General features: G+C 46.7%; 1 protein-coding gene across 1 annotated transcript in view; it reads right to left on the minus strand.

Moving 5' to 3' along the window:
• LOC147706462 (uncharacterized) overlaps positions 1 to 20,153 on the minus strand; it is a 265,480-nt gene that overhangs the window by 232,071 nt on the left and 13,256 nt on the right. Inside the window, exons 2-3 of the mRNA XM_086932975.1 lie at positions 10,221 to 10,339; positions 9,797 to 9,991 (exon numbers count right to left, since the gene is read on the minus strand). Coding sequence (XP_086789101.1) covers positions 9,797 to 9,991; positions 10,221 to 10,316 — 291 coding nt within the window. The 5' untranslated portion in view covers positions 10,317 to 10,339. The remainder of the gene's footprint in view (positions 1 to 9,796; positions 9,992 to 10,220; positions 10,340 to 20,153) is intronic.

Consider the following 20,153-nt stretch of genomic DNA (forward strand, 5'->3'; position numbering starts at 1 on the left):
CGATCGCTGACGAAGTAAGCAGGACACCTGTCCACTCTAATTGTGCATCAGTTATTGTATCTCTTGGTTTCTTGCCTAACAGAGGAGGTAATGTTCTTTTCTTTCAGAGTTTGACACAAAGGTCTGCCCGCCTCTAAGATCTCGCAGAGCTTAATAGAAGTTCTTGTAAAGTGTGTGTGTATCTTAAAAAAATATATATATGAACCACAATCCTGGATCATCATAGCCAGGACGAAAAAAAAATCAGGTACAGACCACAGCGTGATGGTTCAAAGTGCAGTCAATCAATCAATCATAACACTTGTATAGCGCGCTACTCACCCGGCAGGGTCTCAAGGCGCTTGGGGGAAGGGGTCTGCTATTGCTCGAACAGCCAGGTCTTGAGTTGTCTCCTGAAGGCGAGATGGTCCTGGGTCAGCCGAAGATGGATGGGGAGGGAGTTCCATGACTTGGCCACCAGGTAGGAGAAGGATCTGCCACCAGCGGTGGCTCTTCGGATGCGTGGTACGGCGGCGAGGCTTGTTGAACGTAGCTGGCGGGTGGGCGTGTAGAAGGTCAGGCGGTCGTTGAGTTACTTGGGTCCCAGGTTGTGGAGAGATTTGTGTGCGTGGGTGAGGAGCCTGAACGTGATCCTCTTGCTGACGGGGAGACAGTGCAGGTCCTTCAGGTGGCCGGAGATGTGGCTGCGTCGGGGGATGTTCAGGATGAGACGGGCGGAGGCGTTCTGGATGCGTTGGAGTCTTTTCTGTATCTTGGCTGTGGTTCCGGCGTAGAGGGCGTTTCCGTAGTCCAGTCGGCTGGTGACGAGTGCCTGGGTGACCGTCTTCCTGGTCTCGGGCGGGATCCATCGGAAGATCTTGCGGAGCATGCCTAGGGTGTTGAAGCACGATGAGGAGACGGCGTTGACTTGTCTGGTCATCGAGAGGGAGGAGTCTAGGATGAAGCCCAGGTTGCGTGCGTGGTCCGTTGGTTTGGGTGCACTGCCCAGGGCCGGGGGCCACCAGGAGTCATCCCAGGCAGAGGGTGATGATCCAAGGAGGAGGACTTCCGTCTTGTCTGAGTTCAGTTTCAGGCGGCTGTTCTTCATCCACTCGGCTACTTCTTTCATCCCTTAGTGTAGGTTGGTTCTGGCGGTGGCAGGGTCGTTGGTGAGGGAGAGGATCAGCTGGGTGTCGTTGGAGATGATGTGGAGGTTGTGCTGCCGTGCGATGGCTGCGTGAGGTCTCATGTAGATGTTGAAGAGGGTGGGGCTGAATGATGATCCTTGCGGTACGCCGCAGATGACTTCGGTGGCCTCGAATCGGAACGGGGGGAGGCGCACTCTCCGAGTTCTGCCGGTGAGGAATGAGATGATCCTCTCCAGTGCCTTCTCTTGGATACCGATGTTGCCGAGGCGTTGAACTAGGGTGCAGTGGCAGACGGTGTCGAACGCTGCAGAGAGGTCCAGGAGGATGAGGGCCGCTGTTTCCCTGTTGTCGAGCAGGGTTCTGAGGTCGTCGGTGGCTGCGATGAGGGCGGTCTTGGTGCTGCGGTTGGCTCGAAAACCAGACTGCGAGGGGTCGAGGGATCCGTTCGTCTCGAGGAAGGCTGCAAGTTGTCTGTTGACGGTCTCCTCAAAGACTTTGGCAGGGAAAGGGAGGAGCGAGATGGGGCGAAAGTTCTTGAGGTCGGTGGGGTCCGCTGTTGGTTTCTTCAGTAGGGCGCTGAGCTCGGCGTGCTTCCAGCTCTTCGGGAAGGTGGCGGTGTTGAAGGAGGCGTTGATGATGTCCCGCAGTTGGGGTGCGATGATGGAGTCGGCCTTGTTGAAGACGTGGTGGGGGCAGGGGTCGGTCGGAGATCCAGAGTGGATGGTGTTCATCGTGCGGGGTGTGTCTTCGGTGGTCACCGTGGTCCAGGTGCGGAGGGTGGTGATGGAGGGCGTTGGTTTGGCGGTTGGGTGCGTTGATGGTGTGCCAAAGCTGTTGTGGATGTCGGCGATCTTGCGGTGGAAGAACGAGGCGAGAGAGTCGCAGAGGTCTTGTGAAGGAGTGATGTCGTTGTTGCTGGGGTTGGAGAACTCCTTGACGATGTTGAAGAGTTCCTTGCGGTCGTCGGTGTTGTTGTCTAGTCGTTCTTTCATTGATTTCTTCTTGGTAGTGCGGATAAGCTGGTGGTGCTTGCGGGTGGCGTGTTTGAGGGCGGTCATGTTGTCTGTGGTCTGGTCTAGGAGCCAGGCTTTCTCTAGGGTGCAGCAGTTCTTCTTTGAGTCCTTGAGTTCGTCGGTGAACCAGGAGCCTTTCTTGCTTCTGGGTCTGCTGGTAGGGTTCTTAAGTGGCGCGAGGTCGTCAGCGCAGTCGGAAAGCCACTTCGTGAGGTTGCGTGCTGCTTCGGTGGGGTCCGTTGTGCTGGCGGGTGGGTTCTGACTGAGGGAGGTGGTGAGCTGTTCGGCGGTGATCTTGCTCCAACTCCTGTGGGGAACCTGTTGCGGGTGGTGGTGGGTCGTGGTTCTTCTGAAGCTGAAGTGGACGCAGCTGTGGTCGGTCCAGTGAAGTCCTGTGGAGTGGCTGAAGGTGATGTGCTTGCTGGATGAGAAGACTGGATCAAGCGTGTGGCCGGCGTAGTGGGTGGGGGTGTTGACCAGTTGCTTGAGTCCGAGGTTGGCGAGGTTGTCCAGCAGGGAGGTGGTGTTGCGGTCGTTGTTGTTCTCCAGGTGGAAGTTCAGGTCCCCGAGGAGGATGTAGTCGGCGGAGGGGAGGGCGTGTAGGCTGATGAAGTCGGCGATGTCTTCGCTGAATTGTGTGCGGGGTCCTGGGGGTCTGTAGATGAGGGTGGTCTTGAGGTCGGTGTGGATCTGGAAGTGAAGGTGTTCGGCCGCCGAGAAGGTGTCGTCGGAGTTGGTAGTGATGCGGATGGTGTTCTTGTGGACGATGGCGATGCCTCCTCCAGTCTGGTTGACGCAGTCCTTCCGTCCGGAATGGCGATGGCGATGGCGATGGCGATGTCGGGCGCTGAGGAGGCGTTCATCCAGGTTTCTGTCAGGAAGGCGGCGTCTGGAGATGTGGTGTCGAGGAGGTTCCAGAGTTCCACGGCGTGTCTGTAGACGGAGCGGGTGTTGAGCAGGATGCACTTCAGGTGGTTACTGCTGGTGCTCGTCTTGGCGGGTGTGGTGCAGGTCCGGATGCAGGAGAAGTTGCAGGCTCGGCAGCAGAAGGGTCCGTGGGAGCGTCTCGGGGTGGCTCGGTAGCATCCGGAGGTTCGGCCGGTGTTGAGTGCGTTGAGTGTAGCGGCGTCGTAGGACCGGCGGATGGGTTGGCAGCCTCGGGGGCCAGGGGTCCTGGCGCTGGGCGCGGTCCAGGCGCGGACGGGCTTGCCTTTGGCGCGCCTTCGGCGCACCCGCTGCGCGTGCGTGGTGGCGTCATAAGAAGGGAGGGAGGGTCCGCTGGGTGGCGGGAGCGGGCTGACCAATCGGCTGGCGGGGGGGGGGAGGGGCGGGGCCGCAGGGAGGCAGCGGCGGGAAAGCGGGAGGAGGAATGCGGGCGGCTCAGCGGCGGCTCGGTCGCCTGCAGCGGTGGCGAAATCCACAAGGAAGAAGGCGGCAGTAGAGCAGCGTGGGGGCGACAGTGGTCGCAGTGTTTTATTGCAGAAGAGAAATACAGCATCAAACAGTGAAACGACAAGTGACCAGCATAACGCGTTTCGACTGCGTTTCCACGGTCTTGCTCACATGACGCGCTGGACCTATTACAAACCTTAAACAGTGTTAAAATCTAAGGTTGACAAAATTCAACCACACCCCTAAGCACTAGAGATACAAACATACTTAACAAGCTCTTTATCTAAAACAAAACACAATGCTTAGTTTGAAAAGGATAGTGTCACTGCCTGAGGATATATATATATATATATATCAAAGGAAAGACCACTTCACTGGAAAGCGAGTCACGAGGACGCAGCGGGGATCATGTCAGGAAACACCTTTATTCACAAGAACAGCTTGGCATAATGCATTTCGGCGTGTTCAGCCTTCATCAGACGCCACTGTTTCTGCATCATCACCTTTTCCCCTCCTTTGTAGTTCCTCTAGCGCTCCCATTGGTGGGAGATCAGGTGACCCAACTGCGAAGGGATGCTGCAGTCAAATGTGAGCCTACAGTTCCCAGCGTGCATCTGTTCAGGTAAGTGCGGCAGCTGGATCAGTTTCTGAAATATGCTTCGCAAGGGGGGGCCGTGTAGCAGCAGGTGAGGACGTATTGGTAGTGTTAGAAGGGCTCCCTCCAGTCCCCTACGCCCGTGCCTCAAAATAGAACCAAACCAGGCTGTGAGGTGAACTGTAATCATGCTCACCTCCCCGTGCAGTCACAGGCTGTCGTTCGCAGCAGCCACTTGCATGATTGTTTCTCGAGGCGATCCTGGGTCAATCAAACCATTGATGTACAAAATCCATTTGCCAGACTCTGCCCAGGACACTTGCAGGACGGGCCCTCGTTTCGCGCTGCTGGCAAGCGCGACAGACATCAAAGGAAAGACCACTTCACTGGAAAGCGAGTCACGAGGACGCAGCGGGGATCATGTCAGGAAACACCTTTATTCACAAGAACAGCTTGGCATAATGCATTTCGGCGTGTTCAGCCTTCATCAGACGCCACTGTTTCTGCATCATCACCTTTTCCCCTCCTTTGTAGTTCCTCTAGCGCTCCCATTGGTGGGAGATCAGGTGACCCAACTGCGAAGGGATGCTGCAGTCAAATGTGAGCCTACAGTTCCCAGCGTGCATCTGTTCAGGTAAGTGCGGCAGCTGGATCAGTTTCTGAAATATGCTTCGCAAGGGGGGGCCGTGTAGCAGCAGGTGAGGACGTATTGGTAGTGTTAGAAGGGCTCCCTCCAGTCCCCTACGCCCGTGCCTCAAAATAGAACCAAACCAGGCTGTGAGGTGAACTGTAATCATGCTCACCTCCCCGTGCAGTCACAGGCTGTCGTTCGCAGCAGCCACTTGCATGATTGTTTCTCGAGGCGATCCTGGGTCAATCAAACCATTGATGTACAAAATCCATTTGCCAGACTCTGCCCAGGACACTTGCAGGACGGGCCCTCGTTTCGCGCTGCTGGCAAGCGCGACAGACATCAAAGGAAAGACCACTTCACTGGAAAGCGAGTCACGAGGACGCAGCGGGGATCATGTCAGGAAACACCTTTATTCACAAGAACAGCTTGGCATAATGCATTTCGGCGTGTTCAGCCTTCATCAGACGCCACTGTTTCTGCATCATCACCTTTTCCCCTCCTTTGTAGTTCCTCTAGCGCTCCCATTGGTGGGAGATCAGGTGACCCAACTGCGAAGGGATGCTGCAGTCAAATGTGAGCCTACAGTTCCCAGCGTGCATCTGTTCAGGTAAGTGCGGCAGCTGGATCAGTTTCTGAAATATGCTTCGCAAGGGGGGGCCGTGTAGCAGCAGGTGAGGACGTATTGGTAGTGTTAGAAGGGCTCCCTCCAGTCCCCTACGCCCGTGCCTCAAAATAGAACCAAACCAGGCTGTGAGGTGAACTGTAATCATGCTCACCTCCCCGTGCAGTCACAGGCTGTCGTTCGCAGCAGCCACTTGCATGATTGTTTCTCGAGGCGATCCTGGGTCAATCAAACCATTGATGTACAAAATCCATTTGCCAGACTCTGCATATATAGATTCCAACCGGAAAGTTCGTGCGACGCTTCCACACCGAACCCAGAGCGCTGACACAGATGAATAAATCCGCAGCCAGACTTACTTAGGATATTTCTTCGTCCTTTATTGCATATAAAGTGCAGAGGTGCAACACACTGCCAAACAGACGCGTTTCGGGCGTGAACGCCCTTGCTCACTGTCAGCGGGTAAGCGGTACACAACTCATTTAAATACATTGGTTAATTGCATTAACGCGCCAAAAAGAATCCTCTTCAGTTTCATTGAGCTAGAAAGAGGACTATAGTAGGCACCCATCCATATTGTGCGTAATTAACAGTTCGGCCATTTTAAGACGGAGCAAAGTTGAAAATTTGTATGACATACATAGGTAAAATACACACTTTTGGAGATATTAACATTCCTTAATGGATTGTGGTGTAACTTATTGTAGCAAACGCAAGGAATACATTATATAAAGTGCAAATGCATAGCAGCCGTTATTGTGCAAATATTACGAGTGCAAATACGCAAAATTATTGACTGTGCAAATACGCAACATATTAATCGTTCAAATACATTAGTTAACAAATAATGGCATTTCATATATATACACAAATCTGAAGTCATATCCTGACGTTCGATTGCTTATACCACAATGTATGTCATAGTGTGTCATAGCTTTGTTAAATGAAAATTCATGTTTTCCTATTATTGAGCTCTATTGGATGGGTTTCCACAGTTATAATAAAAGCTTGATGCTTAAGCACGTATAGTGTATGCCCAATTAACTTTATGTAGTTGTATGCCGCCAATGGAGAATGTAAATACAAATAACCAAAAGGTGAGGGAGTGCTGAGATGTCCTACTGAATAAATAGGAGGACATCAGGGGGTGAGGGGGAAAAAAAAAATTTTGTCCATAACTAAACCGTTTCAGTGATTAAAATATGCAAATGCATAAAATTTCATCATTGCCCACTTGTCAAACAAAATGTCACATTGCATTTCATACATAATAATAGCCTATAATCCCTGACAAAGACCATCAACTAATATGTAAAGTATAGATGAAATGAGATAGGCTGTTCTAAGTGGTGCCTATGGTGTGTGTGGAACGAACACAAATCCACTATCATACAGATTCAGATAGTTATATACTGTCCAAGAAATACCATACAACATGGTTTACAGATTGCCCACAGAACTTGACCCTAGGTGATATAACGATCAAATATTACAAAAAGGTGCTCAGATCTTCTCCCATGTTCAAACCTCCCGGGATCTTAGTGTTGAGGCGAACTATATATAGAGACTCCATCTGTCTTAATTGTTTTTCATAATCTCCACCTTTTTTGCTGGTTCTTACCGCATCTATTACAAAGTAGCTTAGATGGGAAAGATTCCGATTATGAAATTGATCGAAATAGATAAAGAATCTTCCAAAAGTTGCTGCGTCAGGCCGTTCAACCATCCAACGGTGCCGGCAGCTGCCGTCAATATACGATCCAAAAGTAATTCCAGTAAGTACAGTAAAGGCTCCCTGCTGAAACGCGTTGTTTGTGTGCACAATAAACTATTGTGCTGTCCTCAGGTGCGTCGCATTGTTCTTTCCCGTACTTAGTGGAATTACTTTCAGAATACATCTATATAAGAATTCTAGATATAGTAGCTAATTAAAAACAAGCATTTGCAATGCAATAGGTCTCGCATTAGGAAATTTTGAGCTATTGGTATTGTAAATGACACATTTTTTATTTATGTTTTGTTTTTGAAAATAGAGAAATTAATAGCTTTGTCATTTACAATGCCAATAGTTATAACTTTCTCAAATGTGACACGTATAGCATGCAACATGTGTTGTATTTACGTGACTTACATGTATTGATATTACAAATAACAATGGCTTTTAATTTTTTTTCAATAATTAATACTTAAATAAAAGTTACTGTCATTTATAATGGCAATAGCTTGAAGTTGTGTAAATAACTTTTATGAAGATTATTTTCAATGTATTTTATTGGGCCGAAAATCCAAGAACAGAAGTGAGATCCTAACATCTTTTTGTTACATTTGTAATAAAGCTTGAAACATTGAGAGAATATATTTGAACTATGTGTTGTTGAATGGTTGCACAGATTGATGTTTGTAAAGAGGGTACATAAATAGAATGCAAATCTGGTCAAAAATCTAAAAATTACGCCCCTGGTTACTGAGATGTGGTTCTAAAGGGTTTCGGAAGCTTTGCTTTAATACAAGTGTTCGTGGAATGCCTGGCCTGACCTCTGAGAGGCCCCGTGCAGTGCCCTGATGGAGTGACTGGTCACTGCCTGACAAGGCCCGTCTGTGCCTGGCTGTCAGGATGAAGGCTCGACCTTCCAGGAGCAGCGGTCTCTGGGAGTTAAACACCGGCACGCGACGTGGGCTAAGCACCGGGGCCGCCTCGGAGTGACCTTTGCTGGCTCCGAGCGGCGTGGACTGAGGGATGTCTGTCCAAGATCACTCGTCTTGTGGCCCGTGATTGAGCGACGCCAGCTTAAAGGAGGGATCAGGGCCCCGCAGCTTAAAGTGCGCCGAGAACACTCTGGAAACAATCTCAGAAGACAAGCAGCCGATAAGGGTGGAATGGGAATCTATAAGTAATTGGGCCGCCGCTCGGGGGGCCTGCGTGGTCGGTCCGCGAGGTGGCGATGAACAATGGACCGAGGCGCCTCGATGTATCACAGCCCCTCTATGCACCGCAGCGCCTCTATGCATCACAGCACCTTGAAGCATCGCAGCGCCTCGATGCATCGCAGCGCCTCGATGCACCGCAGCGCCTCGATGCACCGCAGCGCCTCGATGTATCACAGTGCCTTCTGTCCGCTGGAGGTTTAATATTATCGACCTTAAACTTTGCTTAAGAGCATTTATGGTCACAGCTGTGCAAATCTGTTGATTGGTTTCTATTTTAGGAGCCCACGCTGCCCATTCGTGAGCAGCATGGCAGGCCCGTGACAAGCACGGATCTCACTGCGTGTCACAGAAACTCATAGAGAGTTCTTAGAGCAACACCTGCTGTTGACTATAAAGATGCTGGCCAATAGCTAGTGAAAACTGAATTCTGCGTTTTATTGCCGATACTGGTAATGGAAAACCACCTTTCCCATAAGCTACCACAAACTTCTACTGCACGTTTAAAAATAAAACGTAATGCACAAACTGTGTTTACTTTGTGATGACAGGCCACGGAGCACAACAAAATAATGTATTTGTTTGGCTGTCTGCCCAACATGGAGAGGCCTGGGAAACTTGAAAGTTCTGTGGGAAGGTGCCAGTATACAGATGAATGAGCACGATGTGCAAGAGTGTACGAGGGTTCAACACACAGTGTGAGGCGTCGGAGGGTTTGGACTGTGTCTGCTGTCGGTATATATGCGGTCTCCACAATCGGAGACGTGAGAGGTTCTAAATTTCACCTCCTTCCACAGACCTGTTAGCACTCCTCAGCAGTGGAAGGCATTTGATCCTGCAACCTTAAGTAAGATTGCATATGTGATGCAGAAAAAACATGTTCCTTGTTGATGAATAAAATAAAAGCTGTCAGTTATTTATGCCAAACATTCACAAACGTTGTCCTTTTCCCTACGGAATTTCTGGCATGTGAAATTTAGTTGCAATTTAACCAACTATTCATCGAATTAATAATTTGTGCGTAGCTGGTAATAGTTTCTCATTTAGATACATTGTTTTTTACAACACCTCAGGTTTTCGTTTTGTATTCAAAAGTCCTAAAGATAGCCATTGAACAAAAAATATTTCCAAAACCAATAATTGTTTGTCACCCCCCAATCCCCCCACGTATATTTTGTATACATTTGTCTCAGATCCAAATATCTTTATATGAACAGATAGTGTAGGAGGCGTCCTTCCTTTTGGTATTACTGCTGATTCCCTGGGGAACTGTGGCACTCTTCCTCATAAACTTTCTTCACTCTTTCTTTTTTGATTATGGCATTTTAGAACACATAGAAATTTGGTCCTACAGGGGTCACTCTTACAACCACGTCTTCACAGCAAGTTCTTTAATGACACTCCCCGAACCGCCAAATATCTTTCACTTTGTAGCAGAACATGACTGAGTTCAAGATCAAAGGGGATTTTGCATTGCCAGCACCATACCTTAGCTTGGAGCTTTTCCACCAGCACTGCCTGACGTTGTTGAGCCTCTCTGGAACTCTGGAGCTGCTTCCAGTGTGATATCTGGGTTTCTGCCAAATGGCGCTGTAAGGCCTGCAGCTGATGCCACTCTGCCTCAACCCCCAACCTTTGCTGCGATGGCAAGGGTACCGTAGCTTGATTATCACCACCTGCCAGCTGTGGAGGCAAATGAAATGGGTGATTGCAGATAAAATGTCATATGTTTGCCCTGTGTTCATATCACTGGTACGCAGCGTAACAGGGTCCAGGTTCTCTAGCACAAATATTTTATAACACATTTGTTACCACACTAACAGAGTGACACGGTCACGCAGCACTGGGACATACCAAGACATGGCCAGACACTGAAGCAAACAAAATAAAGAATATTCAGACCAAGGATTACCCGCATCATGTCCATTTCCTGGTAGATGGGATAAGTATCATCCAGAAGCTCCTTGGTGCTCCCCAGCACTTCCTCCAGGGAGAGCACAGGATCCATCTCCAAGTGAGGTCGGGGAACAGCTGAAAACAAGCAGGTAGTTACAATGTTTAGGATCTTTACGATAAACTTGTAATACACAGTCTGAAAAGCGAGAGTTTATAAAATCTATGTAACTCTATAGCTTCTAGTGACTAAGCTGAATTTGTACAATTTATTATGTTAGGGCTTCCACTCCTTTTTCATCATATAGAAGTATGCAACGGGTGGAATAACTACTGCTATAACAGCATTGTAAAAAAATCTGAGATTCTCTTGTATGAGGTGTACGCCTGGACAACATGAAGAACTCTACTCTGCTATCGGAAGGTTGATTTGGTTTGACAGGGGAGTGGACCCAGAACTGAGTTTCATATATGTGTTGCCAAAGTGCCACTCAGCTCTCTGAAACTGCAGAATAAGTATATCCCGAGAGATATCTACATTCCCAAAGGTAGAGGCAGACCCTTGAATGGTAATTAATCCAGAATGGTTCATTTCTTTAAAATTAGTAGGTCGCATTCAATTGTTTAGCTTAGATTGGTCTGTAAAAGGTTATAAGGCATGGCTCTCATTCCGTTTGTTAATTAATCTTCTAGATTGGCATTCAGCCAATTGTCAGTGCTCCTAAATTTGTGCACAAGAGAAAACAAGCATTTGCAATGCAATATGTCTCGCATTAGGAAATTTTGAGCTATTGGTATTGTAAATGGCAAATATTTTTTATTTCTGTGTTGGTTTTGAAAATAGCTAAATTAATAGCTTTGTCATTTACAATGCCAATAGTTTTAACTTTCGTAAATGTGACACCTATAGCATTTGTAATGCAATATGTGTTGTATTTACGTGACTTAGATGTATTGCTATTACAAATAACAATGGCTTCTAATTTTTTTAAATAATTAATACTTAAATAAAAGTTATTGTAATTTATAATAGCAATAGCTTAAACTTTTATAAATAACGTTTGTGAAGATTGTGTTCAGTGTATTTTATTGTGACGAAAATCCAAGAACAGAAGTGAAATTTTAACATCTTTCTGTGACATTTGTAATAAAGCTTGAAACATTGAGAGAACATATTTGAACCAGTTGTTGTTGAATGGTTGCACAGAGTGATGCTGTGATGGCGCAGAGTGATGTTGTGGTGGCGACGAGTGATGCTGTGGCGTTCAGTGATGCTGTGGTAGCGCATAGTGATGTTGTGGGCCCCTGAGTGATGCTGTGGTGGTGCTGAGTGTTGCTGAGTGATACTGTGGTGGTGCTGAGTGGTGCTGTGATGGTGCTGAGTGGTGCTGTGATGGTGCTGAGTGATGCTGTGGTGCTGCTGAGTGATAATGTGGTGGTGCTGAGTGATAATGTGGTGGTGCTGAGTTGTGCTGTGGTGGTGCTGTGGTGGTGCTGAGTGGTGGTACTGAGTGGTGGTGCTGAGTGGTGCTGAATGATGCTGTGGTGGTGCAGAGGGGTGCTGTGGTGGTGCTGAGTGATAATGTGGTGGTGCTGAGTGATAATGTGGTGGTGCGGAGTGGTGCTGCTGAGTGATATGGTGGTGCTGAGTGGTGCTGGGTGGTGCTGTGGTGGTGCCGAGTGATAATGTGGTGGTGCTGAGTGATAATGTGGTGGTGCTTAGTGATGATAGGTTGCGCTGAATGATAATGTGGTGGTGCTGGGTGACAATGTTTGTACGGAACAGCAATTATAAGGTAGTGAGAGAGACAAGAAAAATACTAGCTATTTACAGTGAAAAGTACAGACCTAGTAGATTAATAAGCAGAGTAAGCAGGAGGTACTGCAGCTCATGTCTGTGATACGACGAGCAGCGGCGTACACCAACAACGTCACAACCTGGGATTGAGGAGCACAATGGACCTCCGGGACTGGAGCGCTCCTTTGCGCACGTGCCAAGGGATCAACTGCAGAGGGAGGCGCGACCGGGGTTAGACACTTGTCCCAGCAGAACGAGTGAGAGGGAAGAGGACACAGAGGGAGGCCTTCGTGCAGAGGCGCGCGCTGAGTCAGGCAGGGGCGCGCGCACAGGACGCAGCCGCCACGGGACCTCTCCGACTGGATACTAGCAGCAGGCGCGCGCGCGCTCCATATGGTCCTGATCCGGGCATTGTCAGAGCCCGACTGTGTCAGGGCGGTCATGGAGGGCCGCGGGTTGACACTCTAGGAGGACAAGGGCCACCACCTCCTCTGCCAGCATGAGCACCTCCGCCGCCAGCCCTGGCTCTGCGCCCTCGGGGCCCCTGCTGTGCCGCTTCGCCCACTACCTCATCATCTGCGGGACGGACGCAGACTGCGGTCTGGAGCCCGACGAGCTGTCGGGTAAGAGACGAGGGGGACCCGAAGAGCGAGGGGGTTGTGTTGTGACTAGGATAACTCGCAGCAGTAGGGGTATGGAGGGAGAATTAGGAATATTGTCCAAATGTGGTTTAATACATACTGTTACCGGAAACCTAGAGTCCGGGTCATGGGTGGGGGTGTACATGGCTAAAAACCTTCAGAGTAGCATTGGGGATTAAGTGAGCGAGTCCCACAGATTGAAAAGCCCCGGGTCATTTAGGTGAGACACAAGGGGGGGGGGGGGGGCGTTTAACATGGGCAGATGAACTGTTTATGTGTGGTGGTATATTATATGCCATATTTTTTCTGTGGCCACCTGGTCTTGAAGTTGGCCACTGCGAGTGCAAGATCTCGCCACCCCTGTGACCTCTAGTAGGAGGTCCCTTCGAGGAGGTCAGTGAGGCTATTTAGGAGGACCCCACATCTGGATATTCCTATTTTGGTGGCCAGCAGCGTATATGCCAAATATACAGCACCTGATGAATAAGATGGCAATGTAATGCCCAGTGGCTAGAGATTTTTTCAGGATTTAATTAATAATAAACATTGAACTGTTTCAGGATGGGTGTCAGAGGTTTGTCCAACAGAAGGGCTACGGGTGGAAACGCTAGGGACTCATTTTGGTCTCTTCTGTACTATAAGTAGGCTCACGTGGATATGTTGGAAGCATCCAGTCGTTCCCCTGTTATGTTTTAAACCACCGATGTCGCAGGAGTGTGAAAAGAATGGTTCGTCCTTTACTAGAACTTTGCTCCCTTGAGGCCGAACACAGCGAGCAGTTAGGGACACTCCCTGCAGTTCCCCGCACTGGGAACGTCTCCAAACAAACAGGATGTAATAAGGAAGAAAATGCACGAGTACAGACACAACACAGGACACGTCAAGGCGTTGAGGGCGGGAGGAATGGGCCGTATGGCCGCTGTTGTTGAGGGCTCTGCACAGAGAGTTCTGCAGAAGCTCACTTGCCATTGGCCGCAGGGTACTGTGTTGTTTGTGAAGTCTTGTCTGGTCTTTAGCCCGCATTCCATTCCAGCACACACTTAACAATCCTTGGATTTGTCGTCTGTCTCAAAGTGAGAGCACGTTCGACCAAGCCACGTGCTAAATCCGCACCAGACCTAGCCCACTTCAGCCAATGGGCAGGGCCGCGTGTGTCCCGCGTGCGCTCACGCCGCGTGGTCGCTTGAGGAACAGGTAAACAGAGAAAGAAGATAGGGTCGCGTGCAGACCGGACACAGTACGAGGGTAGCGCGCTCGCACACGGACACAACAGTGGCTGCTGCCGAGAGGAACCCCCTGCCAGCGTATGCCGCCGCCGCTGCTGCTGGGTGAGGAGGCGCGAGCTCTGGACACCGCATGCGCCAGGTAAACCGACGCAGGCTGCACCCCAATGTGGGAAATGGGGGCGTAGGTTATGGAGCTGGTGATCGTGCCTTAGAGCGGGTTTATAGGGCGTAACGGGCCTGCTGCTTGCAGAGGCCTTCCAAACAGTGAGCGTGCACAGGGGTGGGTGTGTCCACCCGCCCTTATATACACAGGTCTACCTTTTGGTGCCCCCTGTTGTTGCCTTTGCCGACCTTGACCTGCCCCCTTCCTTTTAAGCATATCTCGAAGGTTCCATGTTTCTAAATTGTTGTTAGTGCCCAACAGCTGCTGCGACATAGCCCTGCACAGCCCTGGGTAATGCAAAGCTGCAGGGCTGCTCATCGCCTGTGCTAGAAGCGTGGAGCTGTCGGTTTGTCCTGTGGAGCTCCGGTGCAGGGCATTCAGAGCCCCGTTAACGAGCATAAAGAAAGGGGTCTGCCAGTGCTTTCAAGTGGTCTGCATTTTGACAAGAAAGGCAATTTTCTAATAGATTCCAAAAAATACAAGAGATGTGCTGAGGTAAGGGGGAGGAGGGGTGTGTGTGTGTATACGTGCGCGTGCGTGTGTGTGCTTCCGTGAGTGTGGACGTACGCGTCCACAAGACCAGAATAGCCGCGCGTGCCCCGGCCTGTCTCCCTTGAGAGGCATGTCGGTGACAATAGGTCTCGAGAGCGAGACTTAAAAAGAGCACAGTGAAGGAAGGCGATTTACCCAAGGGAATGCTATGTGATTTTAAATGAGACAAGAGTACGACTGGTTCCCAGGCCACACGGCAAACAGATACTTAAGTTCTTAAAAGTACATTTCCAACCAAGTAAAGGCTTGCTGGCCTTTAAGTGTGGTATTGGCAGAGCCAGCCATATTCTAGCCTAACAAGTATCCTAGTGTACCTTTCCAAATGACTTAGTCAGTCTTTGCTTAAAAGAGTTAATGCCAATGAAACAATTTTAAGAACTTATACAGCGAGTACAAAACAGATTTGCGAAGCAGGAGCTGAAATGTTGCTGTGGGATTTCCGCTAAGTTGTAGGACTTCAAGTTAAGTTTTACATGTTGTTTGTGGCCCAGATTGCACAGCTGTCTCAAAGAAACAATTCAGAATTAACCACACAACCCCACGTCCACTGCCCTGTCCAGACATCCATGCTGCTGAGATTAAACAGTTAGAAAAGTGAGCCATGTAGGAAATTTCCAGATTTAGAAACAGACACAAAAAGAAAGCGTTTGATTTTTTACATTCAAAATAAATTATTTGCAATTAACAGATTTTTGCTAAATGCAAAGTTCAAAACTATCTAGCATAAGAAAGTTTCAACCAGGTGACATAACTTATTCATCTTTGATTTTTTGTCCAAATGAATAGGGATCGCTGTTGCTCATCTACCACACCACGAAGTATATGTCGTCTTCTGGCTTACTCAAAGTCTCAAAAATATGCTTACATAGCGCTATGGTATTGTAATTTTTGCTGTTCAGGACTGAGTACAGATTCACCAGCAAGAATGTAAATGTATCAATTAGGCATGGCTTTGTTTTGTTAGTTAACAGTGTTGTTGCTGGAAGGCTCTTTTAGCGGAAAATGGACTTACATGGCAAAAAACGTTCACTCATTACAGCCCATATTAGGGATTTTCTCAAGGCTGTGAAACCTGAAACTTGGGTTAAACAAATAATGACATCATAGCTGTGAAACATGGCGGTTTTAACAAAGCCAATGAATGCTAGACTGCTAAGCGGGCACAGGTTTCACTGAGACTGCTGTGTGCATCAGGCTTAAGGACCACTGGAACGAGGTGTGGCTAAACATCACAACCCTTGCCTAGAAACGAATCCACACTGCCATGCTCAGAGGCTGGGCATGAAGAAGCCACACCCTCTACCCAGAAGGCAATGCACAGCGATTTCTTACTTTGAGCTGAAGCAACAGTATATCATTACAAAGTGTAGAAAATATGCTGAAGAAAATACTTGCAAGGAAGTTATGGTTCTATGTTCAAAAGAGAAAAAGTTTAGGAAAACAGAAATTCCAGTAAAACATTAAAAACATTTAAAAAGAGAAGAGCTATGGGTGATCTAAAAATCATCAGATATGTAACCATGACCCCCTCCCCACCCCAATACACTATTGACTGACTCACAAATTACATCACAGTAACACGTGTGTGATTTAGGACGCAATGTGTCATAGCTGATGGGGGATTGTTAACAGTTAATGGCGGGAGTGGGAGTTAAGGATGTACTAGCACAATACGCTGTGCATCTTCATGCTCTTTATTATCTGGGCCATACAGAATATACAGCTGATTCGACGTTGGATGGATGTGGGACATCAGCCAAAAAGTGATGGATTTCCCTTCAGCTGTATGAGTCCACCAATATCTATTCAACTCTACAGACCTCGCAAAAACCTATTCACTGACTCGCTATGGTGGGCAAGATTTTATCAGAGTGAGCAATATTTAGGACTTACTGGCATATTCTGTCATGAGAGCTTGAGCTGGCAAAGAACCTTGTCATATGACTGTTTGTTCATGGACAGAGGTCAAATATGAGCTTATGTCTTCTTAATATGAATTGCTGCTTGTTTTATCCTGGAAATTTGTGTTTACTTTTCTTACTGTGCCTGTAAAGTTAGGAGATTTTATTAAATGAACTGTCTTTCAATTGTGCTGGAGAGCAGGAATTATAAAATGAAAGACTGTAGGGTGTCCGTGTTTTTTCAAACACAGGGAATTTAAATAGCTTGCAAATGAACAGTACAAATATTAAAAAAATATACCAGCAATTAGAGAAGCAATGTGTGTGTAATTTACAAGTGTAATGTAGAAAAGATGTTAATAGGATCAAAATAAATCATAGCACTTTACTTGTTGATGTGCAATTGATAAACATGTACTTAAACCTAATTTCCAAATATTACCATTTGCAAGCTCTTTCGTTTTCTCAGTAAAACTGCATGTCAGTGAGAAATCGTGTGGCTGTTTCAATGGAAAATGAATAGTCTGCAAATGACAATGCGCTACCACATCATGCTTAAGTAATAGGTTTATTTAAAGTGAGAGTTTTTAAACATGAGCTGAGAAACTTTCCTACACATTCCTCCGAAGGAGATGCTGTTAGTGACCTAAGAGGCAAGTCAGGGGTCATGTGTACCCTGCTAAATATGGGCTAGAGTCTTATTATACAGGGAGCAAACATTTAAACTATTAAAAGCTTGTTTTTTTGTCCAACAGATGCCAAGCTCATTTATTTGATGGTGCTCTCATATGTGATAATGAAGAAAAAGATGGATTAGTGAAATGAAATATCTGCCCAGGACCACACAATTTCAGACCAGTTAATGGGTCAGGAGCATTACATTTAGATTGAGTACACGATTCAAGTCACTAGACTTGCAGGTCTGGTAAAATTATTAAGATATTTTGAGCCCTGATCTAAATATGGCACATGAAGCATCTGCCGCATTTTGGTGCATTTCTACCTCACCCAAACTCTGATAAGGCTGTATATCACTGCAATTATATTGTCAAACTATTCAACCCAAATACGATCAGCCTTAACTAAAGTTTAGCTTTTTCTTAGTCAATTTCAAGAAGCATTCTGATCTTATAACAATCATTGTCTCTCTTTTCGTCTCTTTATTCTTTGCGATCAATACATTTGTTTGTTGGTTTTTAAGATAATACAGTCTAAAGATGATGCCAACCACTTGATGGAAAATATATTATTCTAGCTCTATAAAAAACGTGTCTTAAACTCTGATTGTAGTAATTTTTTGTCAATATCTTGATAATAAGCGTTTATACTGAATAGGTAAGCACAAGTGTGTTGCAGCAGTTTGAGATCTTTTTCCACAGTTTAGCACATAATTGTCAGGCAGGAAACGTTTTAGGAGTGTCCCAAATATAGTGTTTTGCATGGGTACCCCAATGGTAAACATTCTTTGCCAAAAATGGTGAATGAAAGTGCACCCAACTTTGCAGGCATGCAATAATTTGTTTCATTTCATTCTTTTGTGAACTGTCTGACAATCGTGCTGTGCAAAGCTTGTGAAATGAAAGGCTGTAAGATGTAAGGCTTTTTTTCTAACACAACCGTTAACCCCTTCCATGCTCATGACGGAACGGTTCAGTCATGAGCGTCGGTTAGCCTGTGCTCATGACGGAACCGTTCCGTCATGGTTCCATAGGCCCAATGGAACGTTCAGCACAGCGCAGGAATTTGCGCCGCGCTGAACTGGTTCATATTTTATAATGATTACAACAAAGCTGGGTGGTTCGATGAGTTATTGTCTTGATTTCTGATTGGTTGAAGTAGTCACAAAATGATGGGAAAGCTTTTCAACAACAGTGCTAAATGTTGTGGCAGATCTAGCAAAATTAAATTAATTGTATTGAAATGTCTTATCAGGAACATCTGGTGCAGATTGGTCAAGAAGGAAAAAGTCAGTGTTGGAAAAAACCATTTTCTCCATAGTCTTGTGTCAGGCATACCTAGAAAATAAATAAATAAATAAATAAATTATATATATATATATAGAACTATCAGCTGCAGAAGAGCAACTACTAAGCTTAGGCCTAAGCTTTTGTCCGGAGTCCAACTTTTCTTATACTACCACGAGGGCAGATATATACAGATTTATAAGAAAATTAAAATTGAAAAAACAATTCTTTAATAAGACAACCGGCACAGAAAATGCCCCAATCAGATCTATCACTAGCGCCTCAGAATTGGCAGTCAGTGACCTAAACTTGTATCGTGACATCTGCCAACTGGGGATTGATGAGGCTTTGGGGACACAGGAGATAGTGGCGTCCAGTGGTCAAAGGAAACCAATTACCCCATTCAAGCCCAAGTCTAAATACATTCCCCTGGCAGCACGAGATGGTCTTGACTCATTTAGTGATGCTGTGGTGCAACAAGTGAAAAAGATGGCCTTAAAGACTGACAAGAATAAGCGTCAATATACAAACCAGGAGAGAAAAATAAATCAATTGTCCATCAAATTGAAAAATGCTGAAGTTATTGTTCGAAATTCAGATAAAGGTGGGAACATTGTTTTATGGCCAGCCACGGAGTACCTGGAGGAGGCTCATAGGCAATTAGATGACCCACAATGTTATTCCAAGAGCACCCCCCAGAAATACAGGGTGATGTTGGAGGCCTTATCAAAGAACCTGGTGGCATGGAAGGGCCTTGGTATGTTAAGTGGAGATGAGTTCAAGTTCATCAAAAAAGATCATCCACTCACACCATATATTTATTTCATACCAAAAGTCCATAAGAATATCTCCAAACCTCCAGGAAGACCAATAATCGCAGCATGTGGTGGCCCCTTGGAAAACCTTTCAAGGTACATTGTCTACTTTTTACAGCCACACATGAAGTCTTTAAAGTCATATGTACAAGACACAAGTGACTTTCTGCGAAAATTGGAGGATGTAACATGGAGCCCCGACTTGTTGTTGGTAACATTGGACGTCAGTTCATTATACACATGTATAAAGCACAAGGATGGCCTGCGGGCATGTGAGTATTATCTTAGCCGCAGGCCCATTGAACTGGCCAATCACACCAAAATGCTCTTGGATATGTTAAAATTTTGCCTCAACAATAACTTTTTCATTTTTAACGGTCAAATGTACCAACAAGTCCAGGGTGTAGCAATGGGGGCCAGTTTCTCCCCCAGTTACGCGTGCCTCTTTATGGGGTGGTGGGAGGAACTGGTCCTCCTGCGAAAATTTGAAGAATATTGGACTACTAATGTTACTTGTTGGCTCAGATTTATTGACGACTTATTTATTGTATGGCGTGGTTCCGAGGAAAGTGTTTTAAACTTTATACATGACATCAATGACAATGATCTTAATCTGCATTTTACCTCTGATGTAAGCAGGGAATCGGTAACATTTTTAGATGTACAGGTTTTTATATGTAATAATGTGATTTCCAGTACTCTTTTTAGAAAACCGACGGCAGGTAACACTCTTTTACATGCTACGAGTGCCCACCCCCAACATCTAATCAAATCTATACCCTATGGCGAGATGCTACGCATCCGCCGTATTTGTAGCAATCAGGAAGATATGATTGTCAAACAACAGGAAAGTTTTCAAAGATTTGTAGATAGGGGTTACACCGCCAAGATA

The sequence above is a fragment of the Lissotriton vulgaris genome, chromosome 7 (genome assembly GCF_964263255.1).
Source record: "Lissotriton vulgaris chromosome 7, aLisVul1.2, whole genome shotgun sequence".
Taxonomy (NCBI): Eukaryota; Metazoa; Chordata; class Amphibia; order Caudata; family Salamandridae; genus Lissotriton; species Lissotriton vulgaris.